This window comes from Crassostrea angulata, chromosome 2 (assembly GCF_025612915.1).
Source record: "Crassostrea angulata isolate pt1a10 chromosome 2, ASM2561291v2, whole genome shotgun sequence".
In the NCBI taxonomy this organism is placed as follows: domain Eukaryota; kingdom Metazoa; phylum Mollusca; class Bivalvia; order Ostreida; family Ostreidae; genus Magallana; species Magallana angulata.
In genome coordinates, this window is record NC_069112.1 from 75,264,975 (window position 1) to 75,290,127 (window position 25,153).

A 25,153-nucleotide genomic window follows, 5' to 3' on the forward strand; every position below is an offset into this window, starting at 1 on the left:
CCCGTAATAAATTAAAGCTATGCCATATTGTAGTTGTATACTAGTTGTAATTTGCATTAGTTAACTACTAATGTATTTCCTTACATAAAATTAATTGATTACTGAAACAAACGGTATAAACATTACTATACTTGAAATTTTTTTCAATATTACTGTTGAAAAGATACAAAATTCAATCCAAAACTAAGCTTAATTTCCTCATGTCAAAAACCTTTGACAAGAGGTACTTACGGAGCTCAAACCTATGCACACATCATTTAAGATATTAGTTTAGGAAATTAAAAATCTTGATGACGGCAGTGCAAGGTTTTAAACATGAAACACAAAAACAGTGCAGTGTAACCACGTGTAAAATATTAAAGTGGTGTCATCTTGAATAAAACAAAAAATCGTCTAACAAATTCGTTAGAACGATATATCTTTTTTAAATTTAGTCTGATAGAATTGCCTAATACAAGTTGAAACAGTATAATGTAGTTAAACTTTGCCATTGGTCGGTTTGCTTAACTTTAAAAATATGTATTTGACAAAGACGTAACAGGCATCTGTCTTGGCCTTTTTTTTTTTTTTTGTTCTTTTTTTATTCTTTTAACAATTTTTCCGTTGGGCTCTCTTCTCAGTGCACTTAGTTTTTATTTTTTTTCGCGCGCATGCGTAAAAACCACAACTTGTTTGTGTGGTGCTTTTAAATATGAAATAGAATAGCTCAATGCATTTAATATCCGAAATTAATATGATTGTTTTTAAATAAATAATAATAATAATCTTTCATGTAATATTTCAAACGTAAAACAATGTGCCTGGTTTCCAACATTAGTCAGGCACAGCGATGATTTTAACGTTGAAACCGATGGATGTTCCACATATGACTTTCGGAGGTACATATATTTAATATTTAACCAAAAAACGTTGTCTACAAATTATGCGTGTTTTCTTTTTCATTATAACATTAATATTTTGAAAGGATATTTTACTAGGCCGGTCAATTTCATATGTCATCAATTTTCATATAAAAGAGTTAACACAAGAACTGGTATTTGTTAACATTGTCCTTTTTTCTCTTGTGTACATTTATCGTACTAACAGGACACCATTTAATAGGGCATAACTAGCTCAAATATTATATCTTTGACAAATCTCCTGCTATTACCGACGTGTCGGTAAACAGGAAAATGCTTGAGGCGATATCTCTGTGATATCATTGCAAGTCTCGAAATGCACTTCCTTTGCTTCTCTTGAAATAACTGAAGCGACAAAGTTAAGTACTTACAATATAACTGAACTTTTAAACGAGGAAAGAGTTTTATAAAACTACACGAGATCGCAAGAAAGTTTCCTACTTTTTAGCAGCAGCCCATAAATTATTAAAGGATGATAATTTAAGGTTTGATGTATCATCCTATGGTGTTCTTTTGTCTGCGTGAAATTATAAACAGAATACGTGCATCGTGAGTGATTTCTTCCATTCCCTGTTGTCCGGCTTTGTCACAAAGATGTATCCAGTGTTTCTGTGTGTCGGATTTTTCGTCTTTGCCAATGGCTACGGTGAGCTAGAACCTTTACTTGACATTATTATAATTCATAATTAAAATCTAATAAAATAATAAAAAGCAATTTTTGTATTTTGGGTGAACTTTTTTGGATTAATCAATGGCAATTTATCTCCGTTGATAAAAAATGGTAGAAATTTCTATAAATAACGGAGATTTGCTCTGATTACTGTATCTTAGTACATGTAGAAGGATAATTGTTTTACAATGATGGAACTGGTTTTTTTTTTGGTAATAATATTGTACAATGTCCATATTTATTATCGGATTTAAAAAGAAAGCAAAATAATAAGAATAATAAGAAATAAAAACCCTATTGTTGCAAGGCCAATGAGCAATTAAATCTGATGCTTCAAGTCATTAGATTTGGTTTAGGCGTGTTAGTCAGTTTTTGAAGCGGATTTAAAAAGTAATATGAATGATGGACATTGTTTATCCTATTTTTTCTCCAAACAGCTTCCTCAATTATTTTTGTTCTCGAGGTCTGAAGTACATTAATGATGTTTGTTGAGTTTCCCAATTGTTTTTTGTTTTTCGATATTCGCCTTTTATAATCTGAAAAAAAGCAACATGATATGAATCTGCAGAGCATATACCAAGTGCATTGTTGTTGATATTTTAACAAATAACAATAATTAAATAGTTATCATTTCTTAACTTTATTCATCAAAGCACCAACTATTCACTTCAAAACATTCTCCCTGTTTTGTGCGCAGGCGTTTGTAACCACAACTCGATTATGTGGTGCTTTTAAATTTCTGTTTGAGGTCTGTGTTTGCAATGCACCTGTTTTCCATTTTGACTTTTGATTTTGAACAATGTCGTTATTACCACATGTCATACACCATTATGTTAACTGGAGTAAAATTTGAATTTAACGACAACCGGAATAACTTTTAAGTATATGGTATTGCGAAGTAGAAAAATTATTCTATGCAATAAAGATGTATTTATTTAGCCAGTTAAATAAGGCACAGGGACCGGAAATGGATTAAACTGATACGGAATAACGGAGAAATAATATCGCTAGCCTTTCCAGATTATCAGTTACGTAAAAATAATCTTGAATACTCACTAGTTATTTTGTTTTTTAGACATTTTTTTACTGTTTCTGGGTCGTGACATGCAAGTGTATTCTACGTAGGGGGTACTTGATCACGCCATTATATGACTGAGGGAATCAGACGTCATTTTTGTACCAGCTAATAGAATACATGCATCTCTTCACAAGATACTGTTCGGAAGAATGTTACGTTTGGAGACTTTTTCAGTATTTAAAGTCAAAACACAAGAAACGAGTTTGGAAAACTTGGTCTTTTTAACATACATGTATAACACCATATGTGCACATATTCATATGTTAAAACAGTTATGAAAGATTTAAATTCGACACAGCACATTCCATTTACAGATTATATATAGATTCATGTACGTGTAGTATTTGTAAATATGATGCGATGTCGTTTTTTTTTAAACAAAATATAAATTAATTTTATGCAATAAGGAAACAGGTAAAAAAATAAAGATTGTTTACGATTTTGTCAGTTGAGAAAGTGTCACTGTCGATTCTTGTTATCTGAATTTCTCTTAGACCTTTACATGGAAAAAGACAATTAAAAAACCCAAAAAAGGCCAAAAAAATTCAAAACAGAGCAACACGGACCTCTAAAAGATAGAGGTAGGATCATGTGCATAAAAGAAGTAAGCATCTCCTGCCGATCAGTCTAATCCTCCGTGTGCTTATTGTCGAGATGAAACTGTAGATAGTCTAGTGTATTATTAATTGTCTAACAAGTACGAATAACATCATTCAGCATGTGTCTTAATCAAACTTATTTTCTGAATTGTTACTGTATCCACCATATTTGCGTCAAAATGATTTTAGTCGAGGTTTTTTGATATTCTTGTTTCAACAAGTCGGGTTTTAGTACTTTCCCTCTTTTGAAGAATTGTTTGTATTAAAAGCCAGTTCTTGCCAATTGAGAGACATAACCTCATTAGCAAATTATGTAGATGTACACACTCATTTTTAAATATCAAGATGCCTTTAATATAAGAACTTGAAATTAGGAATAAATAATTGAATCTTGTAAACAAGCGAAAAGCTGCCAATGTGACAGCAAACCGGGTTTACTTTTATGTGAACTGTATCATGTCAACCCGTATCCAGTGAATTTTATGGATAAGGTGAAAGGGTACCCTATATGCAATATTTTGCCAAAAATAACTAAGTTCAAAAGCTGGTATTTTTTCATAAATAATCAGAAATAAAAAAAAAACCTAACAATATGCACACCTCTGAATATGTACAATTGATCTGCAAAAGAACAACTTCCTATCTTGAAAACTGTAGGAGGAGTTGTCCGTACAATGAGGGTACCCTATATGCAATTTTTTGCCAAAAAAATGACTAAGTTTAAAAGCTGGTATTTTTTTCATAAATAATTAGAAATAAAAATCCTAGCAATATGCACACCTCTGATATATGTACAATATATCTGCAAAAGAACAACTTTCTATCTTGAAAACTGTAGGAGGAGTTATCCGTACAATGAGGGTACCATATACAGTACCGTCAACGCGGATCCCGTATTTGACCGCGCTCCCCCCGCGGTTATTTAATCCTTTCCGCGTTACACCATCGCGGTTAATTCATCGCGGTCCTCGTTGCAGCCATGTTTAAACCGCGGCGGTGTGACCTACCGTTGAACAAGGTGATCGAAGATTTTTACCTGTATGCTATTAGACATTAAGACGGCCACCTAACACTGAGAGTCATTCTATACTGGCCATGTCTGATGTATTGTTTTTATTTCACATAAAATGATTACGTATTTTTAATGCACGTTTTCAAAACTCCTTATCAATATTTTTAGAGATATTTTAATTAAAGAATCATTTGCACCCGTAATAATTTTCATGTACATTTGTAACTGTTGATATACATATTATTTCAAAAATATTTAATCATTTTTATAATATAATCTACATGAAGGAGAGGGTAAGAACTATAATATATTATTTTTCGATTTTTTAATGATTTATACAGTTCCGACTACAAAAATGCTTTTAATCCATATCAGTTTGTAGCTCATTTTACGACACTCTCTCGATGCTCAAGACAATTAATCTAGTCCGTGACAGGCACATGCTACACGGAGAATGTTTACCTATGGTCAACGGCATGATATGACAATTTTACTCAACCCTTAAAATACTAAGTTATATTGATATAATTTTATGCGAGTTCAATATGAAGCTACAACACAAATGTACATGTAGTATCTGCTGCGAATACCGTTTTTCGTAACCGCCCCCTCCACTTCTTCAACGTTTTAATGACTGTCAAAGTACATGTAAATTGTACTTGACTTCAGTCCCAATTGTTTAACACAAAGGTGTGAAATCATCGCATTGACGGGAAATCACTCCACGCTTGAACGCACAGAATACACCGGTACATGTACATGTATATGAGACAGGTGAATAATCCGTGTAACGAGTGACCATCAGGAATTTCATGTTTTTCAAACAATTTTACTAACAGTAATAACAATAAATAGTTATTCATTTTACTGTTATCTGTTTAACTTTTAAACGTGTTTAAGATGCACCCCCCTCCGCAAAAACCTGAAACCTTCAATATAGACTAAACGAGAGAGAGAGAGAGAGAGAGAGAGAGAGAGAGAGAGTGTGTCAATACTCAAGACAATTAACCTAGTCCGTGACAAGCACACGCTACACGGTGTACGTATACCATACGATCAACGGCAAAATATGAAAATTTTACTTTACCCTTAAAATATAAAAAGATATTGATATCATTTTATGTGTGTTGAATATGAAGCTACTACACATATGTCGTATCAGTTGCGAATTATAACGTTTTTTCTAACCCCCCCCTCCCCTTTCCAACGTTTTAATGACTGTCAAAATGTACTGTACTTGTCCCAATTGTTTTACACAAAGGCGTGAAACCATCGCACAGACAGGAAATTACTCTTCGCTTGAACGCACAGAATACACGGGTATGAGACAGGTGGATATTCCTTGCAACAAGTGACATCCAGGAATTCTACCCGTATATCAAACAATTTATCTAACAGTAACAATAAATAATTGTTTCATTTTACTGCCTTCTTAAACTGTAAAAGGTGTTTAACTTGTCTCTTCCCCCGAAATAAAGAGAGAGAGATAGAGAGAGAGAGAGAGAGAGAATTAGTTTTCTTTTTAAATAACGTTGTGTACGAACTAAACTTCACAAACACAGTGCCAAACATTAAATTAAACATCATTAACAGTGTTTAAATACTTTATTGTTACACAAACTTCTTTTTTTCCTGTACCTTAAAACTAATAGAACGAAACTGTTTTCCTTTATCAAGAAAGGAGCACGTGGTGCAGCTCGCGGGCTGATTTGATTGACAGGTGAAGCACTCAGACAGAAACTGCATATTAGATTCAATCACAATGTATACGGTCCCTATTTTTTTTATGAATACTAAACTTAGGAATATTTCATATTAGTATATTTGAATTGAATGCAGTGGCGTCGTGGGGGGGGGGGGGGGGGGCTAAAGAGCATTACCTCTCTCTCTCTCTCTCTCTCTCTCTCTCTCTCTCTCTCTCTCTCACACACACACACACACACACACATATAAAGATCGTAGATAAAATCAAGATCGGCGACACTAAATCAAGAAGCCTCCTCTGTAAGATAGTTGTACGGTTAGACGAAGCCGTACGCAATTTGGAGATTTCTTTTGTCTTGAATAGGTGTGAAAACCCCAAGGGCATGCCTTTTTCTACCCTGGGTTTGTTAATCACTATACACAGGAAATGATCGCGACTTATAATTGATATACACAATAAAGGAAATGTGTACAAAATAGTTGGCATTTGAATGTTTTAAAAGTAACTCGAGATGTATGCATTTAATAACATGTACAACTTCCCATGTTGTTTTGTGATGTAACAACCTCATTCCGTTTCTTGTAAAGAATAACACCTTAAATAATCTAGTTAAAGTCAGTAGTTACAACAATTATTTTAATATTAACAATAGAACTCTGATGTTAACCTGAAAAATATCCTCGCGACCTTTAATTGCCATAAACCGCTTTGCGAATATTCTTATATAATGAGTAACTGTTTTCCAGATCGTGAATTATATCATTTGTACAGAAAACCTTGCCAATGATGAAGTTGATTAAGAACATAAAATACACACAAAATACAAATATGATAAATACATTTAAATGTGTACTTATTGTTTTCTATATTACAATTGCAAACTGTTTGAAAGTTTGTTGAAACTCGATCGCACGGACATATATAGATCGGCAAAAGCATGTCATCAATTTAATTTACCCGGTATGCAGTTTACGTAGATTAAATAGGAAACTTTCATTACTTGTTCACAGTTTAACAAGACTGAATAAACAAAAATTATAATCCGACTGCCACGCATACTTATCAATTTTTGAATATGTTATGTCAATTTGAATGGAATGTAAAAATACACTGTCAAGTAACTAAATGAAGAAGCATTGATGAATGATTTTAAACACACTCTATAAATTTAACATTTTAAAAATATATACATATCGTATGTTATTCTAGATCGTTCCATTAATTAAAATGATATATATACATGTAAGGTCGTGTAGCTGTCAATTATTTTTTAGTCGAGGGAGATAACTCGCGTTTCAGTTCGATACTTTTGTTCACCTGTAATTTATCGTCAAGACCGCGGCGGTGTTGATTTGCTGGACAACTCTACCGCGGGGGTACGCGGTTTTACCTGAGACACCTGTTTTAAACCGCGTTGCAATTTGGACCGCGGGGGTGCGCGGAAAATACGGGATCCGCGTTGACGGTACTGTATGCAATTTTTTGCCAAAAATGAATAAGTTTAAAAGCTGGTATTTTTTTATAAATAATTAGGAATCAAAATCCTAGCAATATGCACATCTCTGATATATGTACAATTGATCTGCAAAAGAACAACTTCCTATCTTGAGAACTGTAGGAGGATACCCTTTTGGCAGCCGCCCGCCCGCCGGCCATTTTCACCATTTTAATAACCGGATTTTTCCGTCCGTTCCGTTGTGTTTCATTAAAAAAAGACCAAAAGTTAATGACCATTCAAATTTAAATGAAATAAATCTGTTAAAATCTTTTAATAGAGCTCTAATCTGTAAAATACAAACGTGATAAAAATTAAACTGTCAATCCACAACGCATTACGTTATTGTTTTGAAATGCAGTTTTTTATTATTATTCTATCATTAACCTATAACAATTTTAATAGCGAGTTTTAAAAAAGATTTAAAAACACCCTTTTGTGATCAGTTATTGTGTGAAGTTGTAATAAAATGACGACGTCGGAATTTGGGGTCCCGCACCAATGCTAAGATAAATGTGAAGTCCAACCGAGTTTAAAATGAATTTGTAGATAATTGGTCTGTCAACTTCGAACATGTTCGGTCGAGTATGATAACATCAACTAAAGGAAAAATGCTGAGCAATAGATTTGGACAACCCAATGCGGAACGACACATATTGTGAAGACAGACGTTAGGCAACAAGACAGTATTAGAGAAAAAATTCGAATCCGTAGATTGTCTCTTGTTAAAACTTAATCGTATTGCAACCGCAGTAATTCAAAATCAACATAACTAAATATTTAGAAACACGCTTACGTCTTACGTATAAGCTATGAGTTTGCTCTTTCCCACCGGTATTTCTTTCCTCCTTTTATGTTTCCTTGGGGTCTGAACTTGATTAATAAGTTTTATCAAGTTCATGGCGTTTTCAGACCACAAGGAAATTGTTTGACGATATCACGTAACCAATTTCGATTTCAGTTTCTCAATACAGACAATTAATAAAATTCATATTTGTATTTTATTATTAGTTACTATTCTGAAATTAATTATAGTTACATAATATTAAGATCAAATGCATAATTGTGACATAATTCAATTAAATTTTAATTGTAGTATTATGTGATATTATTTCATATAATTTTGCGCAATGTGTTACAATGTTACGTAACATTTAAAGTCACGCTGGTGGCAAAGAGCAACATATACCATGTCTTGTTTTGTTTATATACATGGTATTATGTATCGAAAGATGGAGGTGATGGTCATACGTGAAGTAAACTACATATGTTATAACCCCTTCATGCGGAAATCAATTATGGATAAGATTATTTTAAACAATGAAATCAATGAATTAGCATATGTGACCATAAAAGTATTTAATATCTAATAAAAAAAATGTTTAAAAGTAAGGCGTGTTTGCCTTTTCATGATAAATTTAACTTTTGGAAGGTTTTTTGTTTTACCAAGCTGTTCAGTGTAATATTTCATCCATTGTTTTTATAATGCTTAACACCAGACCTTAAAATTTTCTACATTGTCCCTAGTTCCTCTGTTATCTACTAATTACACTAACAGAAAAACGTTTAATAGGACATGGTTATATTTAACATGGTATTCCAAGTGTAATATTTGTGATGACTAGCCTTTTGCTACCGGAATGTCGATAAACAGGAAAATGCTAGAGGAGATATCTCCGTGAATTCATTGTAAATCTAAAAGAGCACTCGCTTCCTTTGTTTCAATTTCAATTCAAAAAGCGACAAGAATTAAATACATACAATGAACATTCATTTTTAAACGAGGAAATGACTTATAATAATATAACATCCCGAAGCAAACTTGAAATAAGTAAACTTTGATAATTTCGGGGGTAAATACCGTTTTCTATGGCACTCTGTTTAACAATGTCTACGTGAAACTATAAACAGAATTCAAGAATCGGTGTGTTTCCTGTTTTATTTTCTGATGTCCGGGCTCGTCACAAAGATGTATGCAGTGTTTGTGTGTGTCGGAGTTTTTGTCTTTGCTAACGGTTACGTTGAGACAGTTTTTTTTTTAAGTTTACATTTAATTTGTTAATAAATAAAAACGGCCTAATTTTTTATAGTTGGTCAACTTTTGATATTCAGAAAGAACATTTCTCGTTCGACTCAACAGATTAAATAAAATTGTTTTTTTCTTTTTAAGTAACGGATATTTGCTCTGATTACTGTATCTAAATACACGTACAAGGATCATGATATCGGAATGATGTAACGGGTGTTTTGTTATAGTACTGTTCTATGCCAATATTTTTTTTTTACAAAAAGCTGAGCATATCAATAAGAAAAGAAAATGCCATTGTTCCACGGCCCATTCGTTTGACTATGACGCTTCACGTCCTTATATTTCGTTAACAACGTAAATTGGTTCTTGCATTTGTTTAAAAATCAAAAGTAATGTTATTTTTTTAACCACATTATTCATTTATATTTGTTCTCAATGTAACGTGTAAAGTAATGATGTTCATGACGTTACAGTGGGTAAAACAACATGATATGAATCTACAGAGGATCAACAGCTTGTCATAGTGGGTGATATTTTAACATATAAAAATAAAATGACGCCTAATTAACGTGCCGATAACTCAGACATTGTATATTTTCAAAATATTTTTATTCAGAGCACGTGATCAACTCCAAAACTTTTATCAAATAATATACTGATGATATAAAACAACCAATGATGCAGTCATTGTGTACAATAAAGAATAAAGGAACATTAATGTCCGCAAAAAGCGACGAGACGAAAAAAATCACAATGCATACATCTTTTTATTAAAATCGTCCTGTTTTTATTGTACCTTTTAATGATTGTAATACGTAGAAATTTGATTTAGAAATGTAATGACTTATAAAAAATAAATTTTCCATTTTCATATTAATTTACATGTCTTTTTTTCATACAAACTGTGGCTTATCATTGATGAACAAGGTTTTTTTTTTACTTCGAAACAGTTAATGTCGCCTTCAACAAACCAGCATACATGCAGTACCCATTCAAACCAGGTGACGACACATGGGACGCCAGTAACGCTGTAGACGGACGTAAATCAAACCTGAGTAGTGGTGGAGGTCAATGTGCTGGATCATATCTGAAACCAACTGCCACCTGGTGGGTCAACCTGACCACCATCCACAGCATCCACCACATCACCATCTATTTCATGACGCACAATGATCCATGGGGTATAGTCACATTTACTAAACCTAAATCATTCTGAAGTCCAGTAAGATATATTTATGCTTCAACCATAGCTGTATCGATATGTTTAGTGTTTAGCCACGCATATCAACCAAATTCTTATAACAGTAAACCAGTCTATATTGGGTTCTGAAAAATAAAATTCATGGATACGTTTCATATATAAAACAATGGCATATAAATCACCAAAAGTGTGTGAAACTAAACGTCACTAAATTGCTTTTATGAAGTTTCATCTCTAGAATTACATCTTCTCATCCTCAACAAATATGTTATTGTCCGAATAACAAGATGATGAATTTGTGATTATGATTATTGAAGGAAATATCAATTTTAAAATAAAAATAAAATGTCAAGCATACTGGGTATTTTATCAAATGTAGAACGATGTAAATTTAAATTACTATATTACTATATTACTAATTACTATCTGATAAACATCTTTTTATTACGACATAATATCATATCACTATAAAAATGATCAGTAATGCAACATGTATTATAATCTGTCCAGAGTTTTTGCTTCCACCACTTTTTGCTTGATATTTCAATAATAGTAAATACATTTGTGCTCAAACTACGTTCATCCACTAATATGAAAAATGTCCAGATTATCTGTTTTTAAACGCCCCCTCTACCGCTTCATGTTTCAATACACAACCAAAAAATGAAAGTCAACGGAGATGTTGCATTGCATCAGCCATTAATAAGCCCGGAGTGTATTCCGAATGGAGAAAAGATGTAAACATTTCCTATTATAAATCTCCCTAAGAATATTGTTTTCGTTCCTGTGAAAATTTTATGAATGAAAGGGGATAATTGTGCAATGAAGATATCTTGGATATATTCTCTTTCATTGATTTCAACTATTTCTTTCACAGGTATGTGTATTTTTATTAAAAATCATCAAAAATTGACGGAAGCAATATCTTTGGACAGACTATAACATAAAATACATGTTATAACGCTGTTATAACTACTTACAATTTAAGACATATTTAATTCTATTAAAGCCACATCATTTTTACAAATCTTTAAAATGTTAGACTCATAACGAAATAGATTATATATACCGCACCGTAATGATCGATATTCCAAGTGTCACGGAAGGTGTTAGCACGATAAAGGACCCTCACTTCTCTTGTAAGCCGCTGTGTGAAGAAATGGTTTACAATATAAACAGAACGTTCTCCTTGGGTACACTGCTTCTTTTTTAAGCAAGGTGTTAATACTCTGTATTATGGTCGCTAAGTTAAACACCTGCCTTATGTAAGCAGCTAGTTATATCCTCTGAAATGTATCAGGAATGTCTTGTTATTAAATGTAAATGCGTATCATTTTAGTCCCCAACTTTAAATGAAATAAGATATTTCTAGAACATTTCTGCACAAATATCTTTGAAAGTGTTTTACATAGAGATAATAGTGTGTTAGAATCCTAACAAATAAATCCATACTGTGACCATACATGTGAATACTGATGCAGTAAGAGTTGATGGATGCTTACAACTTGGATTAAAATGTGTTATTAAACTTTTTTGGCTATTTGTAGGCAATCACTAATTTCATAAAGGTAATTATCTTATTTAAATTTTGTATGTTGCTGCTATGCTGCTAGCTACATGTAAAGTAAATTATATCAACATAGTGTGCATCTATTACAACGAATGCGATATCGGAACTACTTCCAATGATTTTCTAGCTTTCGTAATCAAAAAATTTAAAAGAAGAAATAAATATTACTTTTTTCTGTTTACTGCAACTTCATGTAATGACAACATTAAATTCTTTGGATACTTGGTTATGTACTCAATACAATATACACATACAACAGAAAGACAGAATGTATGGAATACCGTTGATCTGATGTTGATGGGTTTTTAAAACTAAACAAGCTAATCCAACCCGATTTATATTTAGGAACTATAGTTATCTAATTATACTCCGAACCTTCATAATTATTTCACAATGTTTAAAAAGTACAACAAACGCAAGTCTGAGCACTCTCTTTTACCGATACAACATCTTAAGTTGTCTTTAATATCATTTGTTTGCTAAACTTTGTACGTCCATCACTAATTGATCATTATTTTATGCAGGTCCTTCTAATGACCTCACTGAGTATTTCCTTGGATTCTCGGTGTACGTCTCCAATACAACAGACAGACTACAGGGAACACTGTGTTACAAGGACGACAACTTTACACTAGACACCATACCTGCTGTCTTCAACATCACCTGTCCTGTACATGGACAGTACGTCATCTACTACAACGAGAGACAACCAAGAGTTACCTATCCAGATGACTACTCTGATAATGTTAGCACCGACCTCTGTGAGCTGGAGGTGTATGGTGAGTGTAATGTTATACCGCTTCAAATTATGATCAGAATTAGTCAAGGTACATGACGTGATATATCAATAAAAATTAACAGACTGATGGCATATGGTCCTTTATTTGTTGGTGAAGATCTCAGAGTTTTTATTTTTCCTCGCACGATAAGAATCAAATTGCAATTAAAAAAAGCTAAAAAAAAAAAAAAAAAGCTGTTGAACTGAAGACCGTTTTATGTAACTATCCATTTTAAACCCACACGGTTGTACATTGAAATCTGATATAAACCATTTAAAAATAAATTGATTTATCGCATGGTGCATATTTTTAAAACCCTTAAGTATCTTATTTATATCAAAGGTTGTCCTTCTACCGGATGTTACGGGTCAGGCAATATCCTCCCCTGTCCAGACGTCAACTGTCAGTACTGTCACATAGAGACGGGCACCTGTCAGGGCTGTAAACCTGGATATCGAGGTTACCGATGTGAACTAGGTAAAACGGCTAATGTGCAACTCTAAGGAAAACAAAATATGATTAACATATTCTACGGCCAAAGTCTTAACATTTAAAATCTCTGCAATTAACAGTGCTATATATGCAATTAAAAATCTTTCAGCAATGTTTATACGCAATTTCACATTGTAAAATTATCTAGGATATTTTGTGTTTAACTCTGTAAAATGTTAACTGTTTACATTGAATTTATATTTTTCGCTATGTTTGCAGTGGAAATATACGACATTCAATGCTCAAAAACACACGATAAATCTTACCATGTGTTATAAGCAGAATTAACGTCTAAACGCGTTTTGAACACTAGATAAAATGTGAGTAGATTTAAGAGGGGTCGATTGTCGTGGCCATTTTAGACTACTTTAATTTCCTTCAGAAGAAAAGCTTATAAACAAAATTAAGGAAAATCACACATTTAAATGGTAAGAGATATGTTTTTTTTCCTTTAAAAAAGATAAAAGTCTAGGATAGAATGAACTTAACCGGTACGGCCACCATTTTGTATGAGGTTCCGCGCGTGACCCGGAGAGGCAAAATAACTTAGCAAGGTATACACAGTAATGGGCGCCGCCATTTTGTATTGCAAGCAGGGGCTTGGGGTGGCAGCCCCCAGTATATTGTAAAATATAAATAAATAAACATACCCTAATCTTTAAATAAATCCGTCCTGGCATTCAACTGATCTACAAACAAAGCTGAATGTTAATATTTTGACCATTAAATAAAATTAAGGGAAAAAACCACATTTAAATGATGAAATATATGGATTTTTTCCTTAAAAAGAATAAAGTTTACAGCTGAACAAATCATACAGGAACATTTTAGGTAGAGCTGATGGTTAATGTTTTGACCATTAGTCACTTTGGTAGTGGATAGTTTGGTTTTGTTTCTATTCTTCCACTGGTTTTTAGAGCTTGCTTTTCTTGCCAGTCCTTCGCGCCGGGGACATGCACTCGCTATAGATTGATTGGAAAGTTAACACATTGACTACTTAGAAAAAATAGAGATTAGATTACGTAATTTTTTTAGACAAATCCCTTTAAGGAATGAACGCTTAAAAAACTCATAAAACGTTAATTTGTTTTTGAAAATAATTTTTAATACACTCTGAAATCTTTTTATTATTTTACATTAGTTAAAATCTGAAGTATTAATGGTGTTGTTTTCAAATATCCAGCTAAGTTCTTAAATCTAAAGTCATTTAAAGTTACAAAACCATATAAAATATTTCAACTAGTTCGCCAAAATTGTAAAATGGTTTTTCCGAAATATGAAGGACACGACTGTGCAGAAAAGGTACCGTAACCTGCTAAGAAGGGGGTCGTCTATACCTTTTCTGCAATAATCAGAGTATTAACTAATAGCTTGACTGTTGATTTCCGCATGCGTGTAAATATTTAAGCTGACTTATTTTATAGCTTGCGACGAAGGATTATTTGGATCCGAATGCAAAGAGATATGTGGACACTGTCGTGATGTAAACCAGTGTTCCAATATCAATGGGACATGTTTAACTGGATGTGATGCTGGTTATCTAGGGGGCTTGTGTAGAACTCGTGAGTAGATACGCATGTAAAATATTTTGTTTGAAAATAGATATATAGTATATATAACATCTACACATTAAAAGAGTGAACATTGTATTTGTAGCATGTGACAGAGGGTTGTATGGTTCTGAATGCAATGAAACATGTGGACAATGTCGTGACGTAAACCAGTGTTCCAATATCAATGGAGCATGTTTAACGGGATGTGATCCTGATTATCAAGGAGACTTGTGTAAAACTCGTAAGTGGAAGAATTGATAGATTAGATAAATAACGTGATAAATAGTTAGATTAAAACACGGATAGTTGAAGGAAGCATATGGGCAATTTAGGGTCTTAATCTTAAGATTGAAGAACTGTTTTGAACCAGTCCAAACACTTGGTATTATCCTCTCGAGATTATTAACTCGAGTAGTATATTACTGCCACATCGGTGCATTATCATGTGATATATATAAATAGCTTACGTATTTTCCTTAATATAAAATGAGATAGAACAACCCTACCCCATGATTTCCACAAAACATTAACATATCAAGGAAAGACAAAAGATCTCAGTTTAATCAAAATCGCTTCTAGAATCTTATAGTCACCTCAATTAAGTAGATATTCATCTCGTTCTCAAAATACCTTTGTAAATTTTGCACGGAAAACGGTATGTTACATCAAAGCAACACAAAACACGGGATTCTAGCAGCACTTTTTACGTTATGCTTTAATCACACTATTATTACATGTTAACTTTGAAGTTCAAAATATACGGAGTAGTGTTGTCATAGTTGGATATGTATATCGTAAACAACGACAGAGAAAGTCTGGCCGAGAAATAAAGCAAAATTACATATTTTTAATTAAATGATTAACCTCTCTTCAAATATGTGTATGTTCAATTTCTAATACTTCACCCAAAAATAATATATTAGAGTTCTTAGATTACTTATATTTTTGAAAATGTTCATAAATTTTTCTGACACATCTACGAAATTCATCTTTGCAGTCATGACGTCAATTTATGTAATAAAACTAAATTTGTCAAAAAAATATTGTCTTTATATTTCATTGTATAGATAATTGAATAGGTACATCCAAATCAATATCTGAGATTTCACGGAAATGCATGTAACTCGGATTCCATATGCTTCTTTTAAACCCCAGCGTAGATAGATAGATAGATAGATTGTTTTATTGGACAGAAAAAACATACATATAGATATATATTAATTATACATTTCGCAAGCTTGTCCCGTTGGATATTTTGGACAAAACTGTTTGGAGACATGCATCAACAGTTACACGTGTGAAGGTTGTAACGATGTCGGTGGAACATGTGATTATGGCTGCCGTCCTGGCTGGATCGGATACTTCTGTCAAAAAAGTAAGGATCTTTATTTAATTATTTTCGTGTTTAATTTTTTATTTAAAAGAAATCATCAATAAATTAGAAGCATTTTGATTACTTTCCATACAGTTCAAAAAACAAAAATAATAAAATAAATATTCATATTCATATTAATAAAAACAAACATTAACCACCAAAAATAAAGATTTGTTCAACTTTTCAAATTTGTACAGTAAATTCAAATCGAGATGCAATTATTTAAAAAAAAAGTGTGAATGGAACTGGAGTATGAGATGAAAATAAGTGAGTTGATATAAAATTTGGTGTAGCCTTTTAATAATTTTAAAAATACTTTTTCCTTAACCAAGTCACGATCAGTTTAAAGCTGATAGGTTAACTGCATGATATCGCGTTTGTTTTGGGGACATCCGGACCGTTTATGACAGCTGGCAGAGAATCGTTGGTAAGTGTTCTCAGTTTGCCTGTGAAATATGTAATGCTAGACGAGGATGCTTTGGAAAACCATTATTTGAATATGTTCTTAGAATACTACATTTTATCGCGTTCCATTTGAATATTCATGGTATGTGTTAATCAATATTGAATGTATTAAGTGTATCTTGAGTAAGTATCCATATCTTTGTTTTGGTAACTGTATAAATTATATAAACCATCAAATGTTTGATTGTAAATGGTAAATGTATTATAATAATACTGAAGCAACATGTAGGTAGTTTATGTACTAATTACTCTCAACGATTAAGATCCACGATTTCATTTGTTTAAACTATTCATTGTTTATCTCTCTCATTAATATATTCATTCCTTAACGTATTTATTAACGTTTACATTTCATTTTGAATTATAAGCATTCATTCCTGAAGAAATATCAACATTGTTCACGGATGTTTTGGTATGTTGATTTATCTTATAGAAAAATAATGAGCTGGAATGTTTTGGTCGACATTTGTATTTGCAAAATAGTAGTTTTTAATTGATAACCTCAAATGGTGATGATAATTGTTAATTACTTATACAAGCTATCTGATATAATTTATTTAATAAACTTCTGATTATTGATTTAACTAATTATTTTGAAGAGCAAAGTACGAATACATGTACTCAAGACCTCATGTTTTGTTGTGTTATATTGGTCCAAGATGATGATCATTTGATTCAACAAAGCTACATAAGACGTGGAAAATTATCATTGTTGTTCTTTGAAAAAATATGTATTTCAGTAACAATTTGCATTATAATTATGCCTTAAATAATTTCAGTTTGATGAGAGTCAACATTGCTTAACTCTTCCCCCCCCCCCCCCAAATATATTAAATTGGTCTACGATTACAATAAAAAAAATCTCTGGAACATTTTGGAAGCATAATATTCAACGAACGCATTTTTTTTATCGCGTTTGAATTGTACATTCCTAATGATAACCATGGTTATTCTCTGAAGTTTGCAATCAAATTGTTGAAGTGTCTGAGTTCATTTTTTTAACCTATATATTTAATTTACATTTTCTTATCAAAATTTTTCTTTACAATCATTTCAACAGCCATATCCACAATTTGGTTTCCAAACAACAAACCACGCATCAAAATAATATCAATGTCATGAGTTTTGTTATGTCATTTGCTGAAATTAATCAATGTGGTGGTATTTTGTCGATGTGTCGTTTCATGTCATTAAGAATTATCCTGCGCCCTTGCTTGTTAAGTTGCCAACTGCAAGTGTAGTCACAAAGAGAAGTATAACTGTCAGGGTCGTACATTTGTAAACATGGCTACCCTGAACACTGTGATCTAAGTAATACTAAATTATACATAATAATGTATTTGGACTATGCAATACTAGATTACAAAAGATATGTTAAAACTATTGGGTTTTTTTCATTTTTTCTTACGTCTACACTGTACAAACATATTTTCATATACGACACATGTAGTTAAGTAAGGAACCAAAAAAATGGATTTATTAGATTCTTTATTCTTTATTGTATCTACTTATGATTAAAAGAGTAACATTTACTATCATTTTTTAATAAATCGGAAAGTTTATTATCTTTTTTAAATTTAATTTACATTTTTTGCGATTAATATTGACAAAACGTTAACTCTGTGTTTGATTTATTTTTGAGGAATATAAATTCAGTTGTGATATTGTAATCAAATGTTTGCAACTATACCTTTATTTTGAAGACGACTCAGACTAAACGCTTAACATTATATAGAATATACGTGTTGCAGTTGCTTCTTTTTACATCTAAATGTAAAATCAATTGATGCTTGGAGCCTCTAGGAGTTTTGATAACAAAACATTGTTGAAATATGTAAAGGTCATCTTGACTCAAATTTATAGGTAAGATGTTTTAATTGTCATATCGTGATATCTAAATAGTCGCATTGCATAGCATAGTACACTAGACCATGAATGTTTCCTATGAGTACAAAGCTGGGCTTGATTGTTGGTTACATTTTCTATTGCTTGGGGTAAGTTGCATTCATGATATTTATGTAGTTAAATTTGTTTTTACTACATGGGCTAAATAATATACGAGTCGAAACTCTGAGATGCGTCTGCATTTGTTTTTACCATATTTAATCACTTTCCAGTCTTCTTTCAGAAACTGTTCAATGTGTTCTGTTAGGTGTTAATGGTTTGTGCAGTTAGCGTATATTAACGTTGAATGGTTTTGTGTCTCGTATGACAGATGAAGACCTAGCGTATAGCCATGGTTTCTTTAAACCCATTGTATCTATATTTCTATTTAAAAGGTTTGTATGCTAGCCGAATGAATTGGATACCATGCAAGGATAAAGACATATATCCCCGAGGATCTGGTTTTCAGGAGTATGATGTAAAAAGGAACTGTTCTGAAGCCATCCATTGATACTTTGATCATTTTGGCAATGTTTGATTTTTCTTAAGTTTTGAACAATTGTATGTTTTGATTTTTTATTGATAAAATTGTTAAAAAAAGAAGGACTGAATAGACACGACTGCTTTGCTGACACTCCTATGGCACTTTTATCCTCTTTCTGTTTAATTTTTGAGCCAAATGTTGGCTAAAAGGTATTTTTGTTAGAAAATTTATATTCATTAATGATCGGTTTTCAATATTAACATCATATATCAACACAGTAACACAAAGAGAGCCACACAACAAGTACATTTATGATAGCGTGATTTCAATATTTTAACATGGCAAAGAGGCCAATAAAACCTAAATATTGCATTATTTCATACAAAATGTATATAAATCAAGAAATAAATGCACAATGTCTACGGCAACGAAAGAAACGCTACATGTTGGCCACCAGTTCCAGGTGTTCATATCTAGAGATATGAAATGAAAGAAAAATACTTCGGGCAAAGTCGTATATGAAGTGTACTTTTTTGTAAGGTTTTTATGTTAAAAAATGTAAAGCAACATATATACACTGTATCATGTAAATATCAGTATTTCTTTAAGACCACATCTGGATTTCCTTTGCATTTTTTTCCTCGGAGAAGATGGATATTAGTCCACTGCAAAACATAACGTTGTGGCATATAATAAAGTTTAATGATAATTTATATGTTTGTTAAATACCATATTGACTATTGATACACATTAACGCATTGACTCTAAAATTTTGAAAACACTGAATATGTACCTTATACTATGTACTTCGATAAACGTCTACTTTCCAAAAACGTAAAACAACTGTGTGTTAAAAGAATGTGTTTCTTGCGTTCATGTATATAAGAGTGTAACGCTTATATATAAAAACATCTTGAATGGTTTCTTTACTTAAAAAAAGTTAATTATCGATAAATAACAACAAATGACTCTTTTGTGACATGCTTCCTTTTCAGCCTCTTATATTGACAAAGTTTGGCTATTTTTCCCATTATCGCAAAAATAGTGTTTAATTTGGCATAAGCAGACATTAATGTTATGTTGCTTTAAAATTTCCCAAATGAAAATAATAGATGGTACTTTAGCATATAACCAGAAAAGATATGAACAGGAAGTAAGCAGGGTCGATGCTGATATACAGTACCGATCAGACCCAACCTAACAGAAAGTAAACTCTGGTTTTACTTTTTGGGTTCACAACAATGGACCCAGAGTAAACCCAAAGTACACCAAAAGTGGACATAGAAAGTAAACCCGGTCAGAAGAAAACACCTGAAAGCAGACGCTAACTGTGTATTCGGAATATACAAGGGTCAGGAATTATGTTTCAAATATTTCCGTGAGATATAATAATGCATTGACCTTCAATTCAACAATAGAAATACAGCTCTTTAAAGTGTGACTACCTATAAATAGATAAAAATCACTCAGGTATGAAACCCCGATGCGCATGCCCAAGGTAAACCCTAACCGTTCTATATTAAAAATGGGTAGGTCACAAGGCCTAAAACGTCTATATATTAAGGATACAAACATGACAATTGTCCATAAAGTGTAGATGAATTGAATAAACGTTTCATTTTTCAATTCAATTTATAAACAGTGTGCTAACCGGCGGGATATATATATATATATTGCCTCAAACGAATTGAGTCAAGTTATTGAAGAACAAAGAACAGTATATTACAAAGAAAAAAGAAACATGGTACTGAATGGAAGAATAGAAAAAAGTTATGCATCAAATAAATCATTACATTCGATTCACTTGATGTTTCAGAACCAACCTACCATGGACTTGTAACCTTTGAGAACGTGTAACCTTTGAAAAACGGATTATTCCGCTAATAAAACTTTACAATAAATATAACTATTTCAACAGCAACCTACTACATATTTATTATCACGTGTAGTCGTCAAAAAACGAGTTGCTCCACTTTTCATCAGGCGGATGCCGTATTCTAAAATGTCGTTTATTCGTCTCTTTAGTTTTAAAAGATTGAGCATGCGAGGTTTTTTTCTCGTTAGAAAAAAACGTTAAAGTATAAGTTGCCTCTATCTGATTCCATCATCCCACTTAATCGGTTAAAATTGTTTGCATTATTATAGGCTCCATAATAAGTACAGCCGTATATCCAGAATTGTTAAAACAACCTTAAGATGTTTGTTAAGATAAACTTCCTTCTTTAGTCGAGGGCTCTTATTCTAAACGACCGTAAATTGCCTCCATCTGATTTGTAGGTAGCAATCTAGTCGGCACAGAAATTGGTTGATTAGACCAGGCATGCTACTGTTACAAAACATAAAAGATATATTATGGTTTGTGAACATCAAGTTATGGCTATTTACAGCGCATCATCATTTAAATCTCAAATCTAGTTTATGGAATGTTTTTTGACCAAATGTTCATAGAATTTGAATAGCATATTTACATACAGGGTTTCATCCCAATTAAGCGCTGTCTAACTAAAAAAAAAGCCAAATATTTTTTATCTAAATTGAGTATTTTGCAAAGTAGTCTACTACACACAATATGTATACATACAAATAGTGTATATTGATAAATAAAGTGTCCTTTTGCTGATATCATATGGTACACGATTGTAATCTAAAAATCAAAGTACTGAAGAACTGACAAGAGTTGATTTTCTCGATGTTTATTTATTTTAAAATCAATGATATGTATTTTGCATGACAAGTACATGTAGTTCATAATTTGAATTACGCACATTTTTATAATATGCATGACTTTTTTAACTTTTTCGACAAGAATGTCGAGAAACTCCCATATGAATCATGTTAAATAATATTTAAAGATAAAAATAATTCAATCAAACTATGTACATGTATCAGTACATAAATATTTCTCGAAAATTATATGGATCCAAGCAATATTGAACTCTAGTATCGTTTAACCAAACGCTCGGCTGACACCGTAAATCTCCGACAAGGATTTACGGAGACAGCCGAGCGTCGAGTAGAACGAGACTATATTAAACTCTGGCGTAAATAAATAGGACTACAAAAAATATTTAAAATGTTCGTACCATTTAAAATCTGATTAATTTCAAGGTATTTATAAATAAGTTTCCTTAAAAAACAATGCTTTACCATACATTACATCGAGTTATCAATTATTTTCAAGACGTCTTGTCAGCAGCAATGATTTGTGCTGAAGTCCATACACTGTTTCACTTTCGGTTTGTCTGAGTAACTGCATACGAGAGTTGATTAAAATCAATTCCCAAAAATAAAGTACTGTTCTCATGAAGCTTCGGGCTTTAATTACTTTTTTTTTTATAAATATCTTTTCTGAGTCAGTCTTCGTCTTGCTACTTCCAAGGTCGCGACGGTTATGAACAAAATGGTGAAAACAGAAACACCAAGGACGTTAACTACATGTTACATAGTGTAATCCTGTGTTAACCGTACTGTAAAAAGAAATAAAACATTATTAATGTTTAATTACATATCAAACACCAATACTTCCTATGGTAAAACATATGTAAATAATCATAAGCATTACATTAGCATGTGTGACAGTGTAAATCGATACATGTCGAGATTATTTCAACACTATTTGTTGAATTTACTAAATACTGGGAAAGATGTGACTGATTCAAACACCTAAAACAAACACCTACTTACTGTCTCCACGTAATTTTGTATCGTTTCAACTTACGTTTCCGTGTAGTTTCCGCTTTTTTCTGACTTATATGTATTGAATATATCAGCTGTTGTAATATAAAAAACAAAGCTAGAGAAATTTTCTCAAAAACATATTAAGCATACGTTTAAACTTTTTGTTTCTGTATTATAACTGCTTGTGAGTAAATACATTCTTTAGTGTTGTCAAATAAATACATTGATTTAGAAGTTTATAACCAATTTTTACTATAATTTTCTCGTGTTAAAAATTGATCGTATTTTAATAATAACAACCCAAAAACAACATAACTAAATATTTAAAATCACGTCTACTTTCGTTATTAAACGCATTTCAAAGTGTGAGGACTTTTTCTAAATATAATCAGACAAAACTTATCAATTTCCTAACCACAAACTCTAAGCACCGTGTGAGCTTAATGAGGCGGAATCAAGCATTACTAAAAAATTGCTATTGTTTAATAATATCTTTAATACTATTTTTGTCCTCAGTCCAATACGATCAAACGTTATGAAATTCGCTTAATGAATTAAAACTTCTTCCTTCTAACAAACCATTGGATATTAAGGGGTTTAGTCACTTCACGTTAAAGGAAAGGAGAATAAGGACGGAAGTCCATCCAGAGTAGACTAGAACTGTTTACAAATAATAGTACTGACAATGTTTTCAGCTATGATAACCCATTTAATGCGTCAATGTCAATCCCTGTTATCCAGTTGTTATCTATCCATCTCTAATGATAGATATACAAATGAAAAAAAACAACAACATTGCTTTATAAACATAAACCAATGAAAGTTCTAGTCAAATTCTGGTAAGGAATAAGTCAAGCAATAAGTTGATAAAAGAGTCAGTTCTCATATAGACTCAATATTTTTGTTGTCAATATTATATATAGTTTTCCTGTTATAATCAAAGTACTTAGAGTACTGAGAGACGGAGGCATCATTGCGGAGGAGATTAATCTACTATTAATTTAATTCCAAGTATTGAAGTACCGACGGGAGTTGATTTCATCGATTGATATTTATCTTAAAATCAACGATATGTAATTTCGCATGCCGAGTAGTTTTTTATCCGTAATTGAATAACGCATATTTTCATAATATGAATTTTTGGGCTTTTCCAACAATTTCAAGAATTATAGGAAAACATCATATGAATCATGTTGCCTAATATTTTAAGATATAATTATTTCCATCAAACTATGTATCAGTAATGTAAATAGTTCTGGAAAATTATATGGATCCGAGCAATGTTTAACTATAATAATATTTAATGCTTCAGAATGCATTACATTGAATTTATCGATTACTTTCGAGAACAAGGTCTTGTCAGTTAGCGGCGATGATCTGTGGTTAGGTCCAAACATAGTTTCACTTCCGGTTTGCCAGAGTAACTGTATAGGAGAGTTGATAAAAATCAAATCCCAAAAATAATAATGGTTTTTTCTTCTTCAAATTTTAAGGTATAGAAGGTTTAAAGTATCAAATAGGAGTTTGCAATACTAAATACTAAAGGACAAAAACTACTTTGCTAACATATTCAGGCTCTTTTATGGAATATGCAAAAACAAATTACATGTACAAACAAAAAAATATTTTGTTAGTTAGTACTATACCTAATGATTCACAATATATACTAAAATTTATGATATATAATCAATAAAAACTGTTGAACAGTGAACTTTTTTCATATGAAAAAAATCGTTCATGCTTAAAAACTCCTAGTGTTACATGTAGGTAATACATGCATGATCTCAATCTCGCATAGTTGTTCTTTTTCTTTTGCAGAATGTACGATTCGATTGTAGAGAGTGATCAAATATATTTCTAAGCGGATGAAATATTTATATATAAGAGACGCTACAGCTCATTTTGCTCAAAATTACCGTTGATTTAATCATTTCAGGCGGTCCAAAAAGTAAATATTGCTAGCTCAGCCTTTTGATCAACAGCTTAGCGAATCAACTGTAAACATTTCATCGTGACTTTCTGCATGGGATTAAAATATTACGAATTTATACAGATTTTACTTGTGGTGAAAACAAAAATTGAGAGATATAAATTTAGAATTTCGGAAAAATATTTAACACGCAATTGCGAGCTTTTTTTGCTGTAAAAAGATTCAATCTGTCAGTATATGCAAACTCCTATTCTT

At 31.9% G+C, this 25,153-nt stretch overlaps 1 protein-coding gene across 1 annotated transcript; it reads left to right on the forward strand.

The window, feature by feature from the left end:
- The first annotated feature begins 1,306 nt into the window (after positions 1-1,306).
- On the forward strand, positions 1,307-16,519 carry LOC128171514 (protein draper-like). The gene is made up of 7 exons (XM_052837290.1): positions 1,307-1,545; positions 10,438-10,668; positions 12,783-13,037; positions 13,380-13,514; positions 14,954-15,091; positions 15,186-15,323; positions 16,320-16,519. Exons 1-7 carry the CDS (start codon positions 1,494-1,496, stop codon positions 16,517-16,519), a joined length of 1,149 nt encoding a protein of 382 aa, XP_052693250.1. The 5' UTR covers positions 1,307-1,493.
- The last annotated feature ends 8,634 nt before the right edge of the window (positions 16,520-25,153 follow it).